Raw genomic sequence first — 18264 nt, 5'->3', positions numbered from 1 at the left:
TGCCCCATTTACTGTAAGTACCCAATGCAGCGGTATCCTAACTTTGGGACTGTTTACTCCAAGGATGAAACACTTAGCCTTGGGACAACTAAGGACCCACACAGGTAAATACTGCCTTGGGGCAAACATTGCCTTGGGGCAAATATTAGGATCTGTTGTTTGTTTACTATGTACCAAAGTATTGGCTCTCCTAAGTGTTTCAGTTGCCACATGTACCCCCTGTACCCCCTCTTGGTATCAATCATGTATATACTTGTTTGTGCACCTTCTCAGGGTATAAAAGGACCCTGTGAAGACACTTCTAATGCATCCATTTATCCACTTATATATTGACATATACACACAAGCCTTTAACAGCTTATCTGCGCATTTACTTTAGTGATTGACTCACTGTAAATAGCATAGGAGGTTATTTGGCGCACTAAGAACATAGGCCAGTCCCAACAGACACAGGGTAACCTATTAGTGTACTTACTGCGACCCTGTGCCCCTTGACTGTCACAGTTGTTGAGTTCAACATTGAGTATAGTGCAACAATACTGTAAGGATTGTTGTGATTGAGTGATAGTGTTTCAATCCACCATACCCCCATATTGTAGATAGCTTTATCTACAATATCTCATAAATCCTAGATATATTTTAGGTAAACCCCATAAGTCTTAAGTCTTACTTAAGCATCTATAAGTCCTATACTTTTTAGGCCAATCCTATAAATCCTGTACATTAGTCAGGCAACTCTCTTACTTAAGGTACTATCCCAGAGACCTTAGGTATACATACCCTTAGTCACTGTTATAACCTCCTAACTTATACCACTAGATTTGCCTGGATTTTCTGATATTTTTAGTATTTTTTACGAACTTGATATCTTTACTTTTTCAATCACGTGATCTTGGCGCTTATTATGCCAAGATGCCGCGCCAAGATGCCGTGCCAAGGGCGCTTAGGAGAAATCCATGCTTCTGCGCAGCCCGCAGCACACTTCCTTTTTCACATGGACTCTTCCTTTCCCACATGCTTTGACCATGTACATACTTCTGTTTTGTCTATATATACAGCAGGAAAATTGCTTGCAGACCCCAAGTCAATTTTACCTTGTCTCTTACTCATTAGAGAAGGTAGTTAGCCAGCTAAGTAGCCGGCCCCCAGTAGCATTAATCACTTACCCCTTATATTTTACCTACCACACCTCCCAGGCCTAAGGCCCCCTTGCAGTAGTATAGAAGCAGTAGGCTGCCTTAAGCGGTATTAGTATAGCCTTAGATAGTCAGTTCACATAAGCAAGTGTAGTAGTACGGCCTCAAGCGCCCGCCCGCTAGCGTGTACCCAACCTTACAGTTGGCGTACAACATTGTAAAATCAACTTCTGTAGGCTGTAACCAACAAGGAGAAGTTCCCCTGTACTAGCACAAGGGAAAACATGTGATCAGGGCCACCTTGCAGGATAGAATAATAAAAAATCCCCCACCCCCACGTAGTACCAAATTGCTATAAGGCAGACGGATACCTATCCCCCGCATACCACAAGTTTTGCCGGAACTCTGCAGTTAGCAACCCTAGTCAGCTGAAGTACCCGCTTGCAAAAAACCTGCTTGTATCACAATTGCCAGATCTGTTGATTTGTTGTAGGGATTGTTCAACGCCAGGTATTTGACGCAAGGGTTTAGCATTCACATACTGCGCAAAAACCGTTCCTAAGTCCTGTATCAGGCACTCCTACCCCCCACGCCGTCTCCACTATACCATCCACATGCTCTGGTGCTCCTCACCCCTACTCTTGCCCCTCCAGCCGCTCCAGCCAACGTTCCATTCCAACCTGCTCCCAACCACCCTCTTGCAGCACATCTCCCTCTCCGCAAGACCTGCCAGGCATGGAACCAGAGCCGTCCATTGTCTCTCTCCTCAAGGCTATCCAAGCCCTCACCACTCAAGTTGGGTCCCTCCAGGACCAAGTCAAGTCTCAAGGCAAGCAGATCATCCAACTTGTTGCCATATGCAGGGAGACAAACAACCTTGTGGGAGACAAGGACCAAGGGGGCGTCCAAGCCAAAACTGGCCCAGCAACTGGGCCTACCACTCCCCCTACCCATACAGGGGGAGAAGCCAACACTCCAGGCACGGTTAGGCCTGGACTCAAGGCCCCTTTCCGCCCATCCAGGGGAATGGGCTTTGACTCAGAGGAAGAAGAAGACCCAAGGAGAACTCCCAAAAAGGAGCCTCAGGGAACGCCTAAACAGTCCCTCAGCTCCCTCACCCCATTTGATGCCGGGTCCTCAGTAAAGCAGCCCAAGATGGAACTCCCAGATCCCTACAAGGGTGATACAAGGGGACAAAAGGCCACACAATGGCTTGATAGGATGATGCTTTGGGTTGCCCTTCACAGGGATCAGTTCAATGAGGAGGAGCAGATGGTGGTATGGATCCTATACCACATGACAGACAAGGCTGCCAATTGGGCCCTCCCCATCATCAGATCAATCATCAAGGGCAAGGGAAACCCTCCTACCACCATCACGGCCTTAGCGGCCAAATTCAAGGAGGCATTTGCCAACCCAGATGCCAAGAGGGCCGCCGCCAGGAAGATTGCTGCGCTTACTCAGACAACCACCATGTCTGAATATGTAACAGAATTCCGCAATCTCATTGCGGAATTGGACTGGAATGAGGAAGCATACATTGCCCAGTTCACGCGCAGCCTTCACTGGAAGGTTAAAGAACTCCTGTCCACAAAGGACAACATCCCTGACAAATTGGAGGCTATATTTGCCGCCTCCATTAAGATAGACAACACCCAACAGGAAAACAAGGAGAACTGGCCAAAAAAGGCACCTGCCAAGTCCCTGGCCACCATGGCCACTTCCACCACCACTACCAGGGTCCGCCTCTCCAAGGACCCTAATTATGTTACTCCAGAAGAAAGGGACCGCCGCCGCGCATCAGGGCTGTGCGTTAAATGCAGCCAAAAGGGGCACGGGATCAAACAATGTCCCAATGGCTGGAAAGCCACAATCAAGGAAGTAGTCAAAGTTGCTGAGGATGTTGAGTTGGGAAAAGATTGAAGTTGAGGACTGCTGCCAAGCCCCCAACTAAAAAAGACAATATAGATAGTATTGAATTTGTAAATGTAGGCCTGGATTCAAATAAAAAAACCATTGCTTTTTATTGATCTCTATGTCCAGAATTCCCTGGCAGAACCCTTAAAAACCTTGATAGATTCAGGAGCCACATTGAACTTCATTTCCCCCTTGATTGTGGAAAAATATAAAATCCCAAAAACCCAACTTGAAAATCCACAAGTTGTGAGAATGTTAGATGGTACCCTCTCCCAGACTGGTTGCATATGGCACCAGGTTCAACTTGCGGTCTTGGCCAATGGCCACTCACACACAATTCCCTTCCTAGTTTGCCCAATAGGCAGCACCTTGGCTATACTTGGTATGATATGGCTTACAAACAAATCTCCTTTGATTGACTGGCAACAGGGTTTAATCACTTTCCCTGAACAAGTTCAAATTGCCTCTGAAGAAGAAGCCAATTCAGACCCCCTTGCAGACCTCCCCACACAATACCACAAATTTGCAAAAGTGTTTGGGGAAGAGGAGTTCAAAGTACTTCCTCTGCATAGGGAATACAACATTGCTATTGATCTTGTCCTGGATGCCAAACTCACCCCTGGACCAATATATGGCATGACCAACGCAGAATCCAAAGCGCTCAAGCAACATATTGATGAGGAACTAGCCACAGGCAAAATCCGCCCCAGCACCTCATCCGCTGGTGCCCTGGTCATGTTTGTCAAAAAGGCGGATGGATCATTAAGACTAGTTGTGGATTATTGGAAGCTGAATGACATTACCCACAAGAATGTCTATCCTCTCCCCAGGCAGGATGACCTTATGGCCAAATTACGGAACGCCAAGCTGTTCACAAAGCTGGATTTGCAATGGGGCTACAACAACGTGCGCATCAAGGAAGGCAATGAATGGAAAACTGCCTTTAGGACCAAATACAGCCTTTTTGAGTACTTAGTCATGCCTTTTGGTCTTACCAATGCCCTGGCGGCTTTCCAGCACTTCATGAACAACCTATTCCGGGACTTAATTGACGTTACAGTGGTAATTTACTTGGATGATATCCTAATTTTCTCCAAAGACCCCAAGAAACACCTGGAACATGTAAGGGAAGTCCTCTCACGGCTGATGAAAAATCAGCTGTTCTGCAAATTGTCTAAGTGCCACTTCCACGTCACTACGGTTGATTATCTTGGCATTGTCATATCCCCAGCAGGCTTCTCTATGGATCAAAAAAGACTGAGGCAGTCACCTCATGGCCCCAACCCAAAATGGTCAAACAGGTCCAGGCTTTTTTAGGTTTTGTCAATTACCTTTGGCAATTCATCCCCAATTTCAGTTCAGTAGCATGTCCCCTCCACAACCTCACCAAGAAGGAAACCCTATGGTTGTGGGGCATGCCAGAAGAACAAGCATTCCAGGAACTCAAGGCATTGGTAACTAAGGCACCGGTCCTCATCCACTCCAACCCAGATCTCCCCTATTACCTTGAAACAGACGCGTCAGGGGTAGCAATGGGGGCCATACTCAGTCAAAGAGGATCCAATAACCGCTTACATCCAATTGCCTACATGTCCAAATCCTTCTCAGGCGCAGAGGCAAATTATGATACCCACAACAAGGAACTCCTAGCCATCATCAAGGCCCTGGAGGAATGGCAAATATTCTTGGAGGCAACAGACAAACCAATCCAGGTTTTCACAGATCACAGAAACCTGGAATATTGGATGCAAGCTAGAACCTTCAACCAGAGACATGCCAGATGGTGCATCTTCCTGAGCAATTTCAATTTTGAAATCCATTATTGCCCAGGAAAACAATCAGGGAAGCTGGACGCCTTGTCAAGAAGAGCGGACTATGTAGAAGCCGCCCAGGAACCAGAAGTCATGTTACCAGCCAAGGTATTTGCCAACAGGTCAGAAGCAGAACTCAAGATAGTCACAGATATCCAAGCCAAGCTCAGGGAAGATCCATCACTTGAGTCTATCATCAAGTTCCTCACAGAAGACGCAGAAGACGCCCCCATGTCAATCCAAAAAGCCTATAGAGACTACAACTGGGAAGAAGAATTACTTTGGTACCAAGGAAAGTTGGTGGTTCCTGACAATGAACCGCTAAAAGAAAAACTCCTAAGAGAATTCCATGACTCCCCCCTGGCAGGTCACCCTGGACAGCAAAGGACCCTTGAACTGTTGGGACAAAATTACTGGTGGCCAGGGATGAAATCCTTGGCTAAAGAATGGGTCAAATGCTGTCCCACCTGCCAAGCCAATTGTTGCCCTCATGCACTGGTCATTGCCCTCAAACCACTAGAGGTTCCCCCGTTCCCGTTCCATACAATTTCCTACAACTTCATCACAGGTTTCCCCAAGTTGCAAGGGTTTGATGCAATCCTGGTTGTCATAGATTCCTTCTCCAAATTTGGCCATTTTATCCCCACCTCCAAGAAAGTCACAGCCAAGGGACTAGCGGACCTATTTGTCAATAATGTATGGAAATTACATGGATTGCCAGTCAACATGGTTTTGGACCGCGGTACAACATTCATGGGCAAATTCCTAAGGGCACTCTACCAACGCCTTGGAATCAATCCGGCCTTCTCCTTGGCCTATCACCCGGAATTGGATGGACAAACGGAACAGGTAAATCAGTTCATTGAATTTTACCTAAGATTGTACGTTGCAGCCAACCACTCAGACTGGGCCACATGGTTACCATTAGCGGAATATGCCTACAATAACGCCAAACACTCTGCTACTGGGAAAACCCCATTTGAATTGGTCTTTGGAAGGAACCCCGTCATGAACCCATCCAACGTACCGGCAAATGTCCCAGAAGCAGATCTTGTAGCTGACACTTTGGCCAAGGAATGGAAAGAAGCAGAGTCCGCTTTAAGGATGACAAAGGAGAGAATGGCAGGAACAAAAGGCATAATCCCAGAATTCTCTATTGGGGAAAAAGTATGGCTAGACGCAAAAAATGTAGAGATCCAATCAAACTCCAACAAACTAGATCCCAAGCGCCTAGGCCCTTTTGAAATCAAGGAGAAAATATCAAGCAATGCCTATTGCCTAAAACTTCTGGACACGCTAAAAATCCACAATGTATTCTATGTGGGGCTGCTATCCAAAGTCCTCAAATCTCCAAGCCAACTGCTACCAGAACGCCCCCCTCCTGAAACAATAGAAGGGGAAGAAGAGTACAAAGTCAAGCGGATCATTGACTCAAAAAGACAACAAGGAAAGTGGTTTTATTTGATCAAATGGAAGGGGTATGGTCCGGAAGACAATTCCTGGGAACCCAAAGAGTTGTTGGAACACAGCCAGGAGGAAGTCCAACGCTTCAACAAGTTGCAACTGAAAAAGGCTTGTGACTCCGCCAAGAGCCTTTAAGGGGGGGGCAATGTTATAACCTCCTAACTTATACCACTAGATTTGCCTGGATTTTCTGATATTTTTAGTATTTTTTTACAAACTTGATATCTTTACTTTTTCAATCACGTGATCTCGGCGCTTATTATGCCGAGATGCCGCGCCAAGATGCTGTGCCAAGGGCGCTTAGGAGAAATCCACGCTTCTGTGCAGCCCGCAGCACACTTCCTTTTTCACATGGACTCTTCCTTTCCCACATGCTTTGACCATGTACATACTTCTGTTTGTCTATATATACAGCAGGAAATTTGCTTGGAGACCCCAAGTTGATTTTACCTTGTCTCTTACTCATTAGAGAAGGTAGTTAGCCAGCTAAGTAGCCAGCTCCCAGTAGCATTAATCACTTACCACTTATATTTTACCTACCACACCTCCCAGGCCTAAGGCCCCCTTGCAGTAGTATAGAAGCAGTAGGCTGCCTTAAGCGGTATTAGTATAGCCTTAGATAGTCAGTTCACATAAGCAAGTGTAGTAGTACGGCCTCAAGTGCCCGCCCACTAGCGTGTACCCAACCTTACAGTTGGCGTACAACAGTCACTTAGACTTAAGTAAACATTAGTCTAAGGTACTATACATAACCAACCACCTGCACTTGATAGTTGCTAGACTATTTGTTAGGAGTTGTTACTCCTGATAACCTAGCCTATATTGTGCATATATTCTGTGCATATATTCTGATTCTTAATACTAGTTCTTAGTTATTCTCATATACATTTTGTGTATAGTAATTTCTTACTCCTGTACTTACACAACTCTTAACAAGAACAGTGCTGACAATCTACTAGGCTATACTACTGTATCTAATAGCGCTTAAGGTGCTCTACTACTAACCACTGTCAGCAAAGGGGCCTTAGGCCTGGGAGGTGTGATGAGTGAGTAAGGGGGGTAGTGTAATACTACTGGCAGCCAAGCTACTTAGCTGGCTTCTGATAAGCTGTCTTGTGAATAAGAGACAAGGTAAAATTGACTTGGAGTCTCCAAGCAATTTTCCTGCTGTTTATATAACATGGGAATCTACAGAGCAGTCTGTGTGTGTGAGAAAGGAAGACTACATTTGAAAAGAGAAGCATGCTGCAGGCTGCACAGAAGCATGGATTTCTCCTAAGTGCCCTTGGCACAGCATCTTGGCATGGCATCTTGGCATATAGGTGCTGAGATCATGTGATTGGAAAACTAAAGATATAGAGTCTGTATGTCCTAGATGTCTGGTAGGACATTGAGGGGGTGGCGCTTGTGGCTGTGGGTTACAGTAAGAGAGAGTTGCTTAAGGCAACAAGGGTCCTAACTACAACAACAAGGCTATCCTACAACAACAAGTCTGCCTAAGGCAACAACAAGCTATCTAAGCACAGTGATGAAGCTGCTTAAGGTGGTGTGGACTAACTAGGTATGTAGCTACTTAGTAATTACTGGCTGTAAGGCCTTGTACACTTAGTGGGATGCAACAAGAGGTAATTGACCTGGGTGTTACCATGGTTGGTTGGCCTCCTTATATTACAGGAGAGAACTATTTACAATACACAATATGCAATATCATAACCAATAAGAACCCTGCTCTGCAGTTGGCCTTACTCATGCATATGTGTCACTGACATGTCATGATGATGTCATAGGTGGAGGTGGCTACATATGCTGATTTAAGCGCAGATGGGGACGTGGCTCAGCGCTTAGCATGATATAAGCGCCAATGTCACATGATCAAAAATCTAGTCCATTTGTCTTTGTTTAAATTTGAGAAATGGGAATAAATTCCCTGGTATCAAGTGTGTCTACACACTGTAAAAAATACTAAAGATATCAGAAAAAAGAGAAAATTCTAATGGTATATATTTAAGGGAGTGTAACATAACCCATATCTGGAAGGGTTATTACCATATATATCCACTGTCAAAGATATATATAGTATATATGATGCACAATGATATATGAATAATATATGTTGCTGGGGGACATTGCACTCCCCCTGTCCCCCTTGCTGCAGGCCAATGTTAAGGCCTGCAGGCAAGGTCTGAATAATATATTATTATAGAAGAGATTAGTCATCCCCCCCCCCACCTCAAATCTGTAGTAGTTTAGTATAGTATTTGATAAAGGGCTGGAGGGGGGGAGGTCATGTGACCTGGACTTAGAGAATGTCATTAAGTCCAGCCATATTGACCATAAGTCTCTTATATGTGGGAACCTGGAGGTTCTGAGTGCATAAGTGCAAGCATATCCGTGTTTCCAGTGGCCGTAGTGTGTACCATGAGTGCCCTGGTATGTGAATAAAGGGCACAATAGGGGTGTGGCTCATGACAAAAGGATAAGTTGGATAAGGCAACAAGGGACTAAACTACAGCAATGACCAACTATACTATGGTGACTAAGTTGCTTAAGGCAACAATGAGCTACCTAACTACATTGGCAAGGCTGCTTAAGGCAGTGGAGACAATGTATCTACTGAGTAACTTAGTAAAAACCTGGGCTGTAAGGCCCTGTGTACAAAAGGTGATGCAACAAGAGGTAATTGACCTGGGGATTGCCATGGTTGATTGCCCTCCTTATATTCTGAGATAGAGCTATTTACAATACATTATATCCAATACTGTATCAAATAAGAACCCTGCTCCAGTTGGCCTACTCATGCATACATGTCACCTGTGATGTCATCAAGGTGGAGGTGGCTATGTTGCTGACTAATCATGGAGGGGGACAAGGCAAGGCACTTAGGGTATGACATAAGTGCCAAAGTCATGTGATTGGAAATGTTGTCCATTTGGCTTTGTTTAAATTTGAGAAATTTGGAATAAATTTCTGTGGTATCAAGTATGTCTACAACAAGGGCTACTAAGGCCTGGGTTAATGGTTGTTAAGTAATGAGCACTAATGGCCAACTAGGGGCCTGGGCTAAGGATAGGTGTCATCAATAGAGAGAAATAGAACTAGCTGGAATTGAACCAGCTTGACCACTAAGCCATAGAGCCCTATTAGTCCTTTGCTGACAACCCATGATTACACCTGCTACCCCCCAATTTGGGCTTGAGCCAGCATGCAACCACTTGTGCTGGTCCATTTGACCATGTTTACAACAGTAGGTGTAAGCTGGAGATGGATTGACAACAAAGAGGTCAAACCTTGCTGGTTAGCAGTGGCTTGACCCTGCTTATGTACATGAGAAAAGCCACATCAAAAACAACAACAAAGCATGAGTCTTTACAATTTCACATCATATATCAAATGTATCACTTGACCTTGATGACATATAAATTTACCAAAAAAGGAAACTGTCTCAGAAAAAGGTAGCAAATAGTAAAAAATCATGTCATGCCTGTCAGAGCTGACAACTACCAGAGAGGAACCTAACTAGTTATTGCCTAGTATAGGACTTATCAACTAGTAGGACCTAACAATGCTCAAAGGCAATTGCCAGACAAGGGGTGGACAAGACCAATATAAGTAAAGTGCACTATGCTGTAAAGACAGCAGGTGTCATGACCCATGCCTTGCTGGCATGTCTCCTGACCAAGCCACCTACTAATAGGATATTCCACAGTCTTTAGAAGGCCGCATTTACTCACATATATGCAGTCAGAACTGTCATTACTCTAAGCGCTCATGACTTAGTGTTACAACCTCCTTACCTACACCACTGGATTTGGACGATTTTTCTGTTATTTTTACTATTTTTTACAAGCTCAATATCTCATGCTTTTTATCACGTGACCTTGGCGCTTATTATGCCAAGATGCTGTGCTGAGATGCCGTGCCAAGGGTGCTTAGGAGAAATCCACACTTCTGCGCAGCCTGCAGCATGCTTTTTATTTCCATTATGTACTTCCTTTCTCACGCACACAGACCATGTAGATAGTATGCCCCTGTCTATATATACAGCAGGAAAATTGCTTGGGAACACCAAGTTGATTTTACCTTGTCTCTTACTCATTAGAGAAGGTAGCAAGCCAGCTAAGTAGCCAGCCCTGTTGTACACCACTGTAATGTGGGTACTCGCTAGTGGCGGGCACTTAAGGCCGTAACTACTACAACACTGCTTATCTAATCTACTGTATCTAAGGCTAAACTACTGGTTGCGTAAGGCAACGTTCTACTATCTATCGACGGAGGGGGCTTAGCCCAGGAGGTGTGGTGAGTGTAATAAGTGGGGTTAACTTCTGAACTACCGGGGGCCGGCTACTTAGCTGGCTGGGAATGTTCCTCCTCAATGGTATGAGACAAGGTAAAATCGACTTGGGGTCTCCAAGCAATTTCCCTGCTGTATATATAGACAAGCGCATACTATCTACATGGTCTGTGCGCGTGAGAAAAGAAGAGTCCATGTGAAAAGGGAAGCGTGCTGCGGGCTGCGCAGAAGCGTGGATTTCTTCTAAGCGCCCTTGACACGGCATCTCGGCGCGGCATCTTGGCATATTAAGCGCCGAGATCACGTGATCGAAAAACAGAAGATATTGAGTTCGTAAAAAATACTAAAAATAATAGAAAAAACGTAGGAATCTAATGGTATCAGTAAGGAGGTTATAACAAGCCCCCTGTCCTAGACGTCTGTAAGGACGTCGAGGAGGAAGGCGCTTGCGGCCGGATGTATCTAAGTAGAGAACCGCGTAAGGCGGCGGCAAGCTATCCTACGGCGACGACCAGCTATACTACGATGACCAAGGCCGTAAGGGCGATGACCAGCTATGTAACTACAGCAAGAAAGCCTTAAGGCGGTGTGGACTAAGTAGCTAAGTGGTTTACTGGGCTTAAGGCCCTCGTACAGTAGTGGAGATGCAACAAGAGGTAATCGACCTGGGTGTTACCATGGTTGGTTGGCCTCCTTATATATTACAGAGCTAACTAATTACAAATACATTTATATGCAATACCGTATCAAATAAGAACCCCGTTCCGCAGTTGGCCTTACTCATGCATACGTGTTACTGACGTGTCATAGTGATGTCATCAGGTGGAGGTGGCTATGTATGCTGACTAAGCGCGGAGGGGGACGTGGCTCGGCGCCTAGCGTATGATGTAAGCGCCGAGATCACGTGATTGAAAATGTCGTCCGTTCTACTTCGTTTAAATTCGAGAAAATGGAATAAATTCCCTGGTATCGACTGTGTCTACGACACTGCCCCCCCTCTAAGGGCCTTGGCAGCGCCGAGGGCCTTCTTTTTCATTTCCTTCTCAAAATTTTTTAGGATTTTTTCGGCATTTTTGAGGTTTTCCCTTGGTTCCCAGGTGTTTTCCTCTGATCCGTAGCCCTTCCATTTCACCCTAAAAAACCATTTCCCATTTCTTTCCTCCATGTCCGTAATTCCCTCGACCTTGTATTCTTCTTCCCCATCTATGGTGACTGGTGGGGGACGGTTCTCAAAAGCTCGTTTGTCATCCCTCTTTACTTTGGACAGTAGTCCTACGTAAAAGACGTCGTGGATCCTCATGGTTGGTGGGAGTCTGAGGCGGTAGGCGCAATTGGAGATCTTCTCAGTTACTTTGAAGGGGCCCAGGCGTTGCTCCGTTAGCTTGGGGCTCAGGGTTTTTAGCTTCACATTCTTAGCATCTAACCAGGCCTCTTCCCCAACTTCAAATTTGAGTGGTTCTCCTGTTTCTCCAGCTATCATGCGTGTTTTTGATTGCCGGAGTGCCGCCCCTATTTCCCGCCATTGAGATTCCATCTGCGTTGCCAAGTCGTCTGCCTCCGGGACGTCTGTTGGGACGTTACTTGGGGTTAAGGAAGGTTCCCAGCCATATAGCGCCTTGAACGGGGATTTGCCTGTTGAACTATGTACCGCGTTGTTGTAGGCAAATTCCGCCATCGGTAACCATCTGACCCAATCTTTCTGATTTACCCCCGAGTAAGCCCTTAGGAAGTGTTCGACCGTAGGGTTCACGCGTTCCGTTTGACCGTCACTTTGAGGATGGTAGGCCGAGGAAAAATGGGGGTCTATCCCTAGGCGTTGGTACAGAGCTTTTAGGAATTTGTTATTAAAGACTCGTCCTCGATCTGATACCGTTTTTTCTGGCATGCCGTAACGTTTCCACACATGGCGCAAGAACAGGTCCGCCAATTCCGGGGCTTTGAGCTTCTTGGAACACTCCACCAGGATAACATATTTGGTGAAGCTGTCCACAATGACCAGTATAGAATCGTTGCTTCCGTCCTTTGGTAGATCTACTATCATGTCGTAGATACGTGTTGCCAAGGGCGTGATGGTAGTTCCAGGGGTTGTGGTGGGATGGACGCGTACTTAGGTTTTCGGATCCGTTGGCAGATTTCGCATGAATCCACGTGCCAGTATGTGTCAGCACGGATACCGGGCCAGTAGTAATTCCTGGATATCAATTCTAGGGTCCGCTGCCTGCCTGGATGGCCAGCCAATGGGCTATCGTGAAGATTCGCAGCAGGTCCGTTCGTAGGGTCCCTACATCAGGTACCACAATCCGTCCTTGGTAAAATAGTAGGCCGGCCTCCATCTCATAGTCTTTGAACGCGCGTTTAATGGAGGGCGGGGCCTTGGATTCGTTCTGTAGGAACTGTAGGATCTCTTCCAGGGACTCATCTTGGTCTAGGCTTGACTCAATGCGGCGTTGTAGTTCCTTTTCCGGTGTGACTAGTGCAACGTTGGCGAAGACAGGGTTGGGAAGCATGGTCTGGTCAGCAGGTGGGATATCAGCGTGGTCGGCGCGGCGGGATAATGCATCCGGTTTGCCGGACTGTTTACCAGGGCGATAGACTATTTGGAAATTATATCCTGCTAACAAGAGGTGCCACCTGGCATGACGACGGTTGAAGGTCCTAGATTCTTTCCAATACTCAAGGTTCCTGTGGTCGGTGAACACTGTGATAGGGTGGGTTGTTCCTTCCAGGAAGATTCGCCAATATTCAAAGGAACGGATGATTGCAAGGAGTTCTTTATCGTGGGTGTCGTAGTTTTGTTCGGCACCTTTGAACGATTCCGACAAGAATCCCAGGGGGTGTAAGCGACCGTCTTCCTGGCGTTGGCTCAGTATGGAGCCTAATGCTGCGCCGGACGCATCCGTTTCTAGGAAGTAAGGTTTGGTGGGGTCGGCATGGCAGTACTGGGGCACTGGTGATAGCATTCTTCAGGTTCTGGAAGGCCTCTTGTTCCTTGGTGCCCCATTTCCAGGGTGTATCCTTTTTTACTAGGTTGTGCAGGGGTTGGGCTATGTGACTAAAGTTGGCAACAAACCTTTGAAGAAAATTGGCAAAACCTAGGAATGACTGGACTTCTTTGACCTTTGATGGAACTGGCCACTCTCGTACCGCCTGGATTTTGAGCTTGTCCAGGCTAAAGCCTTTATCCGAGACAATGATTCCCAGGTATTCTACGGAAGTCACATGGAATGTGCATTTTGAAGCCTTGCAAAACAATTGGTTTTCCAGTAAGCGCTGTAGGACCTCATGAACATGCTGAGTGTGGGATGCGTCATCCTTGGAGTAAATCAGGATGTCATCTAAGTATATGATGACGCATACATCCAGTAAGTCCTTGAACAACTCGTTCATGAAGTGCTGGAAAGCGGCGGGGCATTTGTCAAACCAAAGGTCATAACCAGGGACTTGTATAAGCCGTATTTAGTGCGAAAGGCCGTTTTCCATTCGTCACCTTCTTTAACCCGGACGTTATTGTAACCCCATCGTAGGTCCAGTTTGGTGAAGACCTTGGCGCCGCGGAGTTGGGCCATCAAGTCATCAGGACGGGGTAACGGGTAGACATTTTCTTGGTCCGGTTATTAAGGCGACGGTAGTCGACAACCAATTGGCGGGAACCATCCTTTTTTGGTACAAACATGACAGGGGAACTGATGGAAGATTTACTGGGGCGTATCTTTCCGGCCTTGAGCTCGTCCCTGAGCCAATCCTTGAGCGTGGCGGATTCAGCGTCGGTCATGCTATAGAGGGGCAAGTTCAAAGGGCCTTCTTCCGTTAGTTCGATTCCAATATCGTAGTGCCGATGAGGGGGAAGCTTGTTGAATTCTTCTTCCCCAAATACCTTGGCATATTGATGGTACTCGGGGGTACTCCTTCAAGGGGGTTCTTGTCTGCTTCCTCTTCTTCGGCGATGGCTACGTGCTGGTTGCGCATGGGGAAAGGAGAGGGTACGTTGGTTCCAGTTGATTTCAGGATTATGGGTTTCCAGCCATTTGATTCCTAGGATGGCAGCGTGTGATCCGGTGTTACAGATTAAGAAAGTTTCTGTCATACGCTTGCCATCAAATAGGAAGGATAGATTGGCCTTCTTCCAAATCTTGCCAGCCTGTGGGCTCGACCCATTGAGCATAGTAACGATGCGGGGTTGTGGGAGATCTATCAAGGGAAGGCGGAGTAGTTCCGCTGTGCGAGGGTGGAGGAATGATGAGGTAGCGCCTGAATCTATCAGGACTTCTAGTGTTTCCGCTTGCTTCTCTGGTTTGATTGGAATTGTGAAAAGGGGTTTATTTCTATGTGATTGCGATATATTACAAAATTCCAATACTAAGCCAGAGTCCTTGGGGTCCTTGCGCGCGGCAGCAGGTACCCTTAGTCTTTTCCTGATTTGAGTCCAGACTCTTTGCCAATTTTGGCGGCTTCCTTCTTAACACCGTCTTCCTTGGCGTGGCTTTCCAGCCAGTGCGGCATTCCGCAAATTTATGGCCCGCCTTACCGCATTTGATGCAGAGGCCTTCAGCCCTGCGGCGGTTTCGCTCCTCCTCGGAGACAAAGTTGGGTCACTGGAGAGGCGCCCTGGTCTTGTGGCCTGTTGGCCGGTACTTGCCCCCCTATTGGGGGTGGAGGAAGTTCCAGACTTACTACCCTTAGGCAGGTGGCTGGCACGCTCCTCGCGGAGGGCGTTGTTGATGACCAGGGCTGCGTTCTGCAGCTCCAGGAGGGTAGTGGGGCGCCGCCTCGGGTGGCGATGAGGCGGCTGACCTCCCAGTGGAGGCCACGTGCGAATTGCCCACAAAGGGCGGCGTCGTTCCAGTCTAGGTCCATGGCAATGGTCCTAAACTTTGTAATGTACTCAGCACAGGTGCCTGTCTGAGTGAGGTAGGTGATTTGCCGCTCCGCGGCCCTTGTGGCGTCTGGGTTCCCAAATGCAGCCAGGAATTCCCTCTGAAGTCCTCCACCGTTTGGATGATGGCCCTATGGGACCCTAGTTGGTCGAGGTGAGGGTGCGCCCATGCTCCTGCTGCATCCTTCATGTTCATTAGGAGGAATGAGAGTACCTCCTGGTCTGTTGGGAACATGCGCTGGTTAAGGCGGACCCATGCCATCATTCTTGTGAGCCATTGTCGTGACTCATTCCCGATTTTCCCCGTATAGGCGTCAGGGTGATCTACCTTGACGGGGGCTTGGTATGCGGCTACTGGAGCCGCTGGTGGAGGGGCAACGGGGAGCGGAGCCTGATAGGCGAAGATGGAGCGGGAGTTTTGGACTCGTGGGGGGGCCCGGACAGGGGTTGGTTGGGCAAAGGTGATGGGAGGCTTGGTGGGGTTAGCCCAGGCAATGAGGGGCGCACTAGGCGCTGGAGGAGGTCGGCTTTGGATAGGGGCCTGGGCGTGGCTTCAATTGCCGGTGGTTTCCGGTCTTCTGGTGTGTGGTTGGGGCCCATTAGCCTCGATGCGAGTGAGGGTTTGGTCTGCTCCCATCCAGTCTCGGGCTTCCTTGTTGACTTCCTTGATTTCCTCGAGTTCCCGCTCGAGCCGGATGACTTGGTTTTGCAATCCCAGGAGGAGGGAGATTGCACGGCTGAGGGATATTTCCCCATAACCTCTGGTTCAAGGCTCCCTGACTCATCGGCGGTTGCCGGAAGAGAGGGTCCCAGCTCTCCTTGATCAAGAGGGATTGGGGACAAGCGGTGCTCCGGGAACGGGTTGCCATCTCATGGGGATATGAGCGGCCTTGGTGGGAAGTGGCGCGTTGGGAGGCGCGGGAGGAAGCGCAAGAGGGGGTGCGTGACGTAATGGTGGGCGAAGGGGGGGAGGATGGTGCCTATAACAGGACTTATGGTTCGCTTTCTTGTTTCTGGCGCTAAGAACTTGCGTCAACCGCCTAGCGTTGGACAGTCCCTATTGACCAATCAACTGCCGTGTACGGGCGTGATGTGGAACGGGTTTTCTGCAAGCGGGTGGATCTGCTGACTAGTTCCGCTGACAAGGGGTGCGTGACCGGTGGTCGGGCGATAGGGATAGCCTGCCTTATAGCAATTTGTTACTACGTGGGACCAACAGCTCTTTGATTATTCCAGCTGAAAGGGAGAGTCCGATCACGTGTTTTCACTCGTGCTAGTACAGGTATCCTTCTCGGGGGTTGGAGCTTAGTAGGGTTGGGTGCAGAACGGTTTGCAACCGACGTAAGGTCGATTACCTAGTGTCCTAGACGTCTGTAAGGACGTCGAGGAGGAAGGCGCTTGCGGCCGGATGTATCTAAGTAGAGAACCGCGTAAGGCGGCGGCAAGCTATCCTACGGCGACGACCAGCTATACTACGATGACCAAGGCCGTAAGGGCAATGACCAGCTATGTAACTACAGCGAGAAAGCCGCTTAAGGCGGTGTGGACTAAGTAGCTAAGTGGTTTACTGGGCTTAAGGCCCTCGTACAGTAGTGGAGATGCGACAAGAGGTAATCGACCTGGGTGTTACCATGGTTGGTTGGCCTCCTTATATTACAGAGCTAACTAATTACAAATACATTTATATGCAATACCGTATCAAATAAGAACCCCGTTCCGCAGTCGGCCTTACTCATGCATACGTGTTACTGACGTGTCATAGTGATGTCATCAGGTGGAGGTGGCTATGTATGCTGACTAAGCGCGGAGGGGGACGTGGCTCGGCGCCTAGCGTATGATGTAAGCGCCGAGATCACGTGATTGAAAATGTCGTCCGTTCTACTTCGTTTAAATTCGAGAAAATGGGAATAAATTCCCTGGTATCGACTGTGTCTACGACACCCCCTCAGTAGTCTAAGATGCTCACACCCCTTATTACACCTACCACACCTCCCAGGCCTAAGGCCCCATTGCCAGTAGTTAGTAGTAGGTTGCCCTATGCAACAATAGTATAGCCTAGCCAGTTAGATTACATAAGTCCACTTGTAGTAGTATGGTCAAAAGCACCTGCTCCCATTAGTGTGTACCCACCTTACAGTGGTGTACAACACTTAGAGACTGACAGCCCACCAGGGTCACATGACCTCCCCCCCTCCAGTCCTTTATCAAATACTATACTAAACTACTACAGATTTGAGGTGGGGGGGATGACATAATCTCTTCTATAATAATATATTATTCAGACCTTGCCTGCAGGCCTTAACATTGGCCCACAGCTAGGGGGGTGGGGGGAGTGCAACATCCCCCAGCAACATATATTATTCATATATCACTGTGCATCACATATACTATATATCTTTGACAGTGGATATATATGGTAATAACCTTTCCAGATATGGGTTATGACAGCAGGGCTAAAACCAAGGCAGGGACTATTACACTCATGGTGCACCTGATTGTATGCCAAGGGTAGGTAGTGTTGGAAGGGATAAGAGGTTGAGTTCTGAGGCTTAAGGCTCTCAGAACCTTCCTGTCCTAGATGTCCTTAAGGGGCATCAAGGCGCAGGTGCTTGTGGCTGTATGGACTGAGTAAGAACTGCATAAGTGTTACACTCCCAAGTTTTATACCATTAGAATTGGAGAATTTTTCTGTTATTTTTAGTATTTTTTATGGACTTGATATCTCTTGTTTTCTAATCACGTGATCAAGGCACTTGTTATGCCAAGATGCTG

The 18264-nt window shown here is 47.4% G+C and overlaps 3 protein-coding genes across 3 annotated transcripts; 1 reads left to right on the top strand and 2 right to left on the bottom strand.

The window, feature by feature from the left end:
• Positions 1-1871: 1871 nt before the first annotated feature.
• Positions 1872-6463, top strand: RhiXN_04909 (Retrotransposable element Tf2 protein; the record flags this gene model as incomplete). Its single annotated transcript, XM_043324725.1, has 3 exons — positions 1872-3038; positions 3180-4253; positions 4310-6463. 3 exons carry the CDS (start codon positions 1872-1874, stop codon positions 6461-6463), a joined length of 4395 nt encoding a protein of 1464 aa, XP_043177144.1.
• A 5135-nt stretch (positions 6464-11598) lies between these two features.
• RhiXN_04908 (integrase core domain protein) lies at positions 11599-12660 on the bottom strand (the record flags this gene model as incomplete). The annotated part of the gene is made up of 1 exon (XM_043324724.1): positions 11599-12660. One exon carries the CDS (start codon positions 12658-12660, stop codon positions 11599-11601), a length of 1062 nt encoding a protein of 353 aa, XP_043177143.1.
• A 163-nt stretch (positions 12661-12823) lies between these two features.
• Positions 12824-16092, bottom strand: RhiXN_04907 (Retrotransposable element Tf2 protein; the record flags this gene model as incomplete). Its single annotated transcript, XM_043324723.1, has 9 exons — positions 12824-13521; positions 13568-14059; positions 14107-14220; positions 14271-14392; positions 14494-14651; positions 15145-15237; positions 15291-15623; positions 15707-15883; positions 16000-16092. The coding sequence occupies 9 exons, from the start codon at positions 16090-16092 to the stop codon at positions 12824-12826; spliced, it is 2280 nt and encodes a 759-aa protein (XP_043177142.1).
• Between the last annotated feature and the right edge of the window lie 2172 nt (positions 16093-18264).

The sequence above is a fragment of the Rhizoctonia solani genome, chromosome 2 (assembly GCF_016906535.1).
Source record: "Rhizoctonia solani chromosome 2, complete sequence".
Classification (NCBI taxonomy): Eukaryota; Fungi; Basidiomycota; class Agaricomycetes; order Cantharellales; family Ceratobasidiaceae; genus Rhizoctonia; species Rhizoctonia solani.
The sequence above is the reverse complement of the archived record's forward strand: the minus strand, read 5'-3'. Positions and strand labels throughout refer to the sequence as shown.